This window comes from Drosophila biarmipes, chromosome 2L (assembly GCF_025231255.1).
Source record: "Drosophila biarmipes strain raj3 chromosome 2L, RU_DBia_V1.1, whole genome shotgun sequence".
NCBI classification, from domain to species: Eukaryota; Metazoa; Arthropoda; class Insecta; order Diptera; family Drosophilidae; genus Drosophila; species Drosophila biarmipes.
In genome coordinates, this window is record NC_066612.1 from 21,899,784 (window position 1) to 21,908,290 (window position 8,507).

Sequence of the window (8,507 nt, forward strand, 5' to 3'; positions counted from 1 at the left end):
CTTACTTAACTTGCGGCCGCCTTTGGTCCCTCCGCACACACACCCCGAGCGGCAAGGACAACAAAACGGTACAAAAATATCGCTCAGCTTTATGCCCGTGCACCTCAAGCAGCTGTCTCTTTGTTGCTGCTGCTCACATCCATCAGCGGTTGCCGATTGTCCGTCGCTCCTCTGCCCCCGGGTCCCGACTCGGACCAAGTTGCCTGGGTTTCGGCCGGCTGGCTGGCTGGCTGGCTGGCTGGCTGGCTGGCTTGGGTGGCTTGGCTTAGCCCGGCCCGAAGCCCGTCGATTGAATGATGTTTTCTGGGCGCCCCAAAATAAACTGCCGTTTTCAACAATATTTACGGCGCGTTGTCTGTTGGCTTAGGCATATATGAGTGAGTGCGAGTGCTTTGTATTTGCTGCGCGTGTGTGGCTGCCTTTCTTTTTTTGGCGCTTTTCCGCTTATAAATTTCACATGTCTGCCAGTGGGCTACACTCGAACAGCCAAGTTCAAGAACTTGTAACATTAAGTTATACAAATGGTGAACAAGTTTACAGTCTAAACTGCATGAAGTTCCAGAATTTTCAAAATTTTATCAAAACTAAACTAATGGTTTGGTTTTTGAAACGTAAAAGTATGGTATGTCTTTTTAAAAATTCACAATTTGAAACAGGAAATTTTGCAATATTTAGTTCATTATATTTCGCATGATAAAAAATTTGTTTTTCATGTTTTTCGCTGATCCAGGAACTATCCTTTCAAGGCATTAAATGGCGGGACCATGCGTCATAAAATTGCTTGGCATGTTCCACAGTCTGCTTGTTTTTCCCTGGTGTAGCCATATGTTGGCCAAAGTCGTTAAACAGAAAGCGCCCGAGAACGGAGAAATGTATGCAGCATAAAAGTGCGACGAGCACCTGACGATGCCACAATGGCGGAGGCTTCATTAGAGATCACCTGGTGGAGCAGGGGCTGGGGGGAAATTAGAGGGTAAGACGGTTGGGGCCACGTTTTGCATTTTGGTTATTTGCACAGGCGGCACAGCGGCACGTATACGTAATAAAGTTGAACAAATAAAATACACTTTCCTTCGGCGCAGAAAGTTCTAATTTTTTCCCAGCCCCCCAGCTCACCATTCGGCTGTTGGGCTGTGTTGTGTTTGGCTTTTGTTGGGCTTCGGCTGCAACCTAAATTTCATTTGAGGCACAAAACTTGTTTAGTTGGCAAACTTTGCGCGTCGTCAGTACGGCCTGGTGGCCAGATCCGCAGGTGGGGGCTGGAGCTCTGGGCGGCGGCGGTTTGGGCCCAGACAGTTTGGCATAGCCGCACGCCATGATATAATCTGGTACTAGGCCGGCGTATAAATTGCGCGCTGCCTAACAACTGCCACCCAGTCTACGAGAGATATACACGGATCGAGGAGGAGACCACTGGGTCGTCGCTGGGTGCACGTTGATGGAGTGGAGATTGCCTAGGTTTTCCCAAAGAGTCATCTCCCCTTCGTCATGGAAAACGTCTGGCGTAAGGCAGTTGTTTTCCTGAAAGTTCAGGGGCTAGGGACTGCGGGATTACCATGCGTTGGGTGTGGAAGGAAAGGGAAAACAGAAATTTGAAATATACTCTCCTGTTTCATAGACACCTTGGCCAAATGCGATTCGGAAAAAGAGGTTAAAAAATAGGAGATGTCTCATGACTATACAATTTTACAAGCTAAAGTACTTGGATCTTAATACTGGCTAACATAATATGATTTATAACTTTCAGTATAGGTATCGTACTAATATATCAGGTTCTGGAACCAAGAAACCATAACTTTCGACATGGCACATTTCCCCTGGTTGCGTTGTAATCTGCTTAGGGTATTCCATATTCCTCGCTCACGGACATCATTTTGGCCTCCACCGATTAGCCATATCGATTCGAGCCACACTTCCAGTTGTCTCTGCATGTGTGAGGTGAGGTTGGGGCTTGTGTTTGGGGTTGGGGTTGAGGTTGCAATGCATAATTGGCGATTAGACGATTGGCCCTAATATGCCAAAGCGCTGCAGCGAATAACAAGGGAAGCGCAGCAGAGCCAGCTTGGCATTAGCCCCAGCTTCGGACAGCATCGAGCGGGCAGCTAATTGGGTCATGTCATCCCCAGCTGACCCCGAACCCCCGCCCCGGGGCGTACCTACCGTGTGCTGAAATCTTGGGGTAAAAAAGTAATGACAATGGTTCATGTTTTTCGTTTATATATAGATATATATAATGTTATATATATTTCCTTTGCTTTGTTGTTCATTCAGTTGCTTTCATGCATTCAATGCCCGCTTTGTCTGCGGGCTCCTGCGCCCGCTCCCTCCTTCATTCAGCTTTCTCCCACTTTCTGCCTCCCTCCCTCGCTTGTTAGCTACGCCGCTCTGCTGATAAGTGTACACATCTATAGACTATATACTATACGTAGGTTTATATTATACAATACATAATACATAAGTTCAACTTAATGCTATGGTTTTTCTTGCTCTTTTTTCTCGGCCAAGATTACTTTCGGTTGTGTGTGTGACTGTGTTTGTATCTGTGTTCGCCTGTGTGTGCCTACTGTTTGTTGTTGCGAGTCCTTTGAAGACTCCTGCGCTCATTTAGATGCAAAGAAAAAAGTCTTTGGTTTACCTTAAAAATATTATTTTGTTTGCTGTTCTTCTGGTTTTGTTTTTGTTCTCCTCTCCGTTCTGTCGTCTGCTTAAATTCTAAGTCTTAGCACATACGGGCAATTAATATCTTGTGGATACGCTTTAAATCGTTACAAGGATAAACTGACATACGTCTACATGTACACGTGTATGGCTATGTGTATGCGTGAGCGGGTGTGTGAGCCTGTGATGTGTTGCGAGTGAGTGTGTGCACTCTGAGTACAATTTACATGTGTATATTTACGTATGCATTTGACGAGTGTTTCCCCCTGTCTTTACTCTAATTTTTGCGACTGCCCTCAAATTGTATTTCGTTAAATTTCATTTTCCTTCTAGCCTTCTCTGATCGATATTTATTGGGAAATCCACAAGCATTGGGTTCTGTTTTTTCAAAATTTATTTACTTCCTGGGTAGCAATAAATTACATTTTATTCTGGAATTTGAATTGATTACGGAAAACAATTGTTGTAAACTGAATGCAAATAGCTAGCGGAATAAGTTTGCTGCATCAGGGTGATACGTTTTTTAAAAATGATTGTTAGGAAATGTTTTCTTTTGATATTTTCTATCGATTAAAGACAAACTCAAGGAAGAAAAGCACTGATTACTGCCACCTGTGTGGTTAGACCTGGAGCCTGATTTGGCTTTTCGGGACATAGAGTGAGTTCAACCGTAGTCGGATCAAAAATTGAGTTTCTTTGTCTGGGGCTATCTAGTATGTACATTTACCAAGATTTATATTACTTCTTCCGCAGCTTCACCCCACGAACGCATGCTATAATATGTGAATGTATATCTTACAAATGCTGAGCCACAAGTTAGGTTTTCGTCTGATTTATGATTGCAACTCCTGCAGGAAGGGTTTATTGGTTTGGGATCCTACTACTCTTTTTCTAACCGAACACCGAAGAAATTACACACACACATGCACACACATAGTCACATACATATAGATACATTTATAGATTTAGATACATTCACATGGTTGGTTTTCCACATATTTTGGGTTATTTCTTTACGTTATGCGGGAGTGAGATTTGCCATGTTGATCAAAGAAAGTTGCTGTACAGTCCTATTTGTAATTAGTTTACGTTACATGTAGTTTAGTTAGTTAGTTGAGTTACTTGCCAAGGAGAGTATACTTTAGTGTAGTGCAGTTGATTTCGTTTAGCTTTCTCTTGCTTGGGCAATTATTATCTTCATTCGCATTATCTTTTTGTCAGACACTATCACAAACAGTTCGCTTGCACAATAATCGCTGCTCGCCTAGGACCCGGAGCTATCTATGAGTGTTATCCCTAAAGGAGCTACCTCCCCTCCGTCGATTCGCTTTTGTTTTCTTGAGTTAAGTTTAGTCAGTTCTTGGTGTGGTTTTCTTCCCCAGGTGCGGGTGCTGGTGCGCGGTGCGCGGCGCTTACACGTCCGTGCCGCATCCCTCCTGGTATCCCTCGTCCGGCGAGTTGCGGCTGCTGCTGATCAGGGCCCTTTTCAGGGCCGTCACGGGCGGCAGGACGGGCACGCCGCCCTTCTGCCACACCCGTATCGTCTTGGCGTTGATGGGCTGTCCGTTGGGCAGGATGGAGCAGGAACTGGAGCTGGAGGTGCCGGGGTTCGCGTGGTTCGCCTGGTTGACGGCCGGCGTTGGCGAAGACCGCGAGCTGCCGCCCCCGCCTCCACTAGGGTCGTGCAGGCGTGGCAGGGTGCGGCTACTGAAGTGCGGACTGCTGCCGGCGGAGCTGCCCTCCTGCCTCTGGTGGTTCAGCGTGGAGGTCAGCTGCTGCTGCAGCTGCTGCAGCGGGTGGATCTGCAGCTGGTGGTTGTGCTGGTGCTCCGCCCCCGGCACCAGGGGCAGGCCGTAGTCGTTGGGGTAGCCCGAGGACGAGCCTCCCGACAAGTTGGTGGTCACCGTCGAGGCCGTAGAGGTCCCTCCGCCACCCATGGTTCCCTGCTGCAGATGGGATCTGGGGAAGGTCTTGCTGAAGTAGTCCGTGGCCGCCGTCCGCTCGTGCAAGTCGTACAGCTGGGCGGAGTCTATGATGGGCGTCTTGTCCGTGTAGCGCTTCATGAAGAGATCGTCCGCGGATGTGGTGCCCACAGGGGCGCCGTGCTCCCAGAGGCCCGAGGGATACAGGGAGTCGCAGCCGTTGGCGCGACTGTACTCCCCGCTGCCGCCCACGCCCACATTGCTGATAGGCGGTATCTTCAGATCGGCGAACTCGTCGCTGCCGAAGCGCTTCGTATCGTTGATGAGGTCCGGGTTGTTGCCACCGTTCCCGGTGGATCCCGTGGGCGAGATGAAGCAGGGGGCGGTCGACAGGACACTTCCGTTGTTATCATAGCCCTGGGTGGAGTACGGAAGATCGGTGAGTCTCGGCGGCTTCTGCACGGGATTCGCACTCCGCTGATCGTGCCCTCCATGGGAGACGCCCCGGCCGCTGCTCTTCCGCTCCAGAGTGCCTCCCTGCACCACCCCGCCGTCGATTATGTTGGCCACAGCACCATTGGCGATGACCACACCCCCGATGCTGCCGTTTCCCGTGGCTGGCTGCGTCTTGTTAGTTATGGAGTTCTGGTGGTTCACCGAGGTGATCACCTCCATGTGGTTGGGCGTCTTGCTGTCCACATACGGCTGCCGCTTGACCCTCAGCAGCAGGCACATGATGACCCCGAGGGCGAAGACGATGAGAGCCACCAGGGCGGCACTCAGGCCCACGATCTGGCCGCTGCCCAGGGAGGCCATTCCCGCGGCCCGCATGCTCACGTGCAGGGTGAAGTTGGCCTCGGCCATGCCCGCCCTGTTCTCGGCCACGCAGTAGAACTCGCTGGAGTCCGTCTCCTGGGCGTTGGTCAGCACCAGCCGGGACCTCTTCTCGAAACCACCCTCCACCTGCTCAAACATGTGTATCCTTTGGTAGGCGGTGAAGGCGGAGTTGTTGGCCAGCAGGCGTCCGTTCCAGTACCAGTTGATGTTGGCAGCCGGGACCGCCCTCGCCCGGCAGGTGATCGAGGCGTTCTCCCCCATCGCAGCCTCCACGTAGTGGGAAATGGGCAGCATCTCGGGGCGGCAGGCGAACTCGTCCACGTGGAGGTCCGCAAAGCTGCGGTCGATGATCCGCTCGGGGCCGCCGGAGCAGACGGGGGCCACCGGGTAGGGGATGTTCCTCTGCAGCAGCCAGAGCTTCGTGTCCCTCAGCCGACAGTCGCAGAGCCAGGGATTGTCGTGCAGCTCGATGCCGTGGAGGCGGCTCAGGGTCTCGATGGTCTTGGGCAGCAGCTCGCTCAGCTTGTTCCCGTTCAGGCGGAGCAGGGTCAGTCCCTGGAGGCCACCGAAGGCCTGAGCGGAAATGGTCTGGATGTCGCAGTGCGAGAGATCCAGCTTGTGCAGCGAGGGCGTGTTGCCGAAGGCCTGGCTCTCGATCTTGTGGATGTGGTTGGAGGCCAGCGTGAGCTCCCTCAGCGAGGAGATGTAGCCCAAGGCCAGGCTGGGCACGGTCACCAGCAGGTTGTGCGACAGGTCCAGCTCCACCAGGTTGGTCAGCCCCTTGAAGGTCTCCCGCTCGATCTCCCCGATCTTGCAGTTGCGCAGATACAGCTTCTGCAGGTTCAGCAGGTTGGCCCGGATGAACTGCTCGTTGGACAGGGTCTGCAGCTTGTTGCCGGACATGTCCAGCACCTGGGTGTTGGGGTCGATGTGCTCGGGGATCTGGATCAGGTGGCGGTCGATGCACTCCACCGTCTGCTTGCCGCCCTTCCACTTGCAGGCGCAGACCGTCTGGCAGGTGCTCTGCTGCTGGGCGGGCGGGTCCAGGTCCGAGTGGGCGGGCGCAAAGTGCTGGCTGGGGGGCACGTAGCCGTCCTCCGTCATCGGCTGGCTGTCCGCTATGGAGTAGACCTCGTTCTGGGCCGGGGGAGCGGGCCTGTAGCCCCCGGGGCTGGACGCGGGCGAGCTGCCTGCGCCCCCGTTCGCGTAGAGGTGCAGCTGGTTGTAGCGACTGCCCAGGGCGATCCCGGGCAGCAGGCTCAGCACCAGGAAAGCTACCTCCCCGACGAGCATTTCCTGGCTGTTTCTCCGAGTCTTCTGGTTGAGTGCTCTAGGCCAGGGCCCAGTGGTTCCTTGCGAGCGGCAATATCATGGGCTTTTGCGAATGGTTTTGCAGTATTCACGGGACTGCTCTGTCTTTTCTGGAACTTTTTAATTGCTTTGTGATATTTTCATGTTCACTACACTGTACTAGGTTGATGTGCTTTGTACCGATATGGAAAGTCGTTTAACAACGATGCCGCACATACAGTTGCTTTCCCTGCCCGAGTTTGCAGTGATTTAACTCAGGGATATGTCTCGTTGGGTTGACCTTTTGCCTTTACTCGCGAATGTATCCCTCGTTTCTGGGTTTCCCTCAGTTATGATATGGAAACTTGCTCGAGGGTCAAGCGGAAAATTGATTAATGCCGCCTGGGCTTCACTGGTTGTGGCTGCGGCTTCGGCCAAGATTTTCATGCTTTGCCGTAATTAGCGCTCGCCAGACCCAGTGTTATTTATAGGGCTGCCGCACACACACTCACTCTCACTAGCACTCACACTCGTCCGGATGATAATCGTTTCTTTTTGGCCAACGAAACTAGGCTTTCTGGCCCTTCTCCGCTTACTTCTACGCAATTTTCCCTCGGCCTTCGGGCTTTTCTTCACGTGCTGCTCTCTACATAAATACATGTGATTTCGGGTGGCTGGTTTGTTAGGCCGCCTCGGTTAGCGCACTGTGCCACGCAAGGCTTTAATTCGCATCGCGTTCCGACGTTTTCGGTTTCGGTTTCGATTTGGTTTGTACGAGCGCACCTCGGTGCGCGAGGGATGGCTCCTTGGCGTTCGAGCGAGGGCGGCGTGATGAGTTGTGGCCTGGGCACTGGCGTTCGCCAGCGGTAACGGTAGCGGCGGATCCTGGCGACTCACGCACACGCGCGCACTCCTCCACACGCACAACTACGGCGACAAAGGCAGCGACGCGACCGCTCGACAGCGTTCATCCTCTATCTCGCTTTTCACAGACTCTACGGGCCCACGTCCGCTGGTGCTCACGTTCGAAACTAGACTGAGCTTCTTGGCCGCGAACGTGAGCCTCCGCAGTCGCTTCGCCACTCGGCCCGGCCCGAAGGCGCTTCGGCTGTGCTGGGGCCCTTCGGCCCGCGAAGCGCGAGAGCGGGCGGAGAAAGCAGCGCGAGAAAGCAGGCAGGCGGGCGCTCGCGTGTTGCCCCAACCGGTTCGCAACATTCGCATGCAACATGTGGCCTCACCGCCAACCTGGCGAAAGGATTGGGTTACACTCGCCTCCGCCGTAAGGACTTCGAACTCACTCCGCGTCGCAGTACAAACAGGGATTTATGCGGTATAAATAAACCTGCTGTGGGTGCATGCGTGGGCCGATCGCATGACACCATTAAAACGAATTTAATTGGGCCGACGTCTGCTCTGTGAAATTAGTATTGGCCCAATAAAATGTTTCTTGCCCAAGATGTTTGCTTTATAAAACACGTAGCTTATTTCATCATCTTGCCACCTAATTAAACTATTAAATGTTTAATGTATACTCTTAAATGAAGCACTTTGCAACATAGCACCATAGCATCTAGTAATCCAACTAAAAATTATGTACATTTAAACATTTAAAAATTAGGTACGTTTAAACATGAAAGTTTACAAAAAAGATAATACAATTGTTAGATTTTAGCACTACATTCCTATGTTAGTATTAGTTTTGTAATTTTCACAGTTTGAGATATAATCTATGGAAATACTTGATGGGTCGTGCACTGTCTCCCCCCGAACCCCAACCAGTCTAATACTCATGTGCGAAAC

The 8,507-nt window shown here is 51.8% G+C and overlaps 1 protein-coding gene across 1 annotated transcript; it reads right to left on the minus strand.

The window, feature by feature from the left end:
* Positions 1–2,200: 2,200 nt before the first annotated feature.
* Positions 2,201–7,726, minus strand: LOC108034039 (uncharacterized). Its single transcript, XM_017108785.3, has one exon. The coding sequence runs from the start codon at positions 6,708–6,710 to the stop codon at positions 4,071–4,073; it is 2,640 nt and encodes an 879-aa protein (XP_016964274.1). The 5' UTR covers positions 6,711–7,726; the 3' UTR covers positions 2,201–4,070.
* Between the last annotated feature and the right edge of the window lie 781 nt (positions 7,727–8,507).

Coding starts and splice junctions, on each gene's coding strand:
- LOC108034039 (XM_017108785.3), bottom strand. CDS start 6,710: ATGCTCGTCGGGGAGGTAGCTTTCCTGGTGCTGAGCCTGCTGCCCGGG.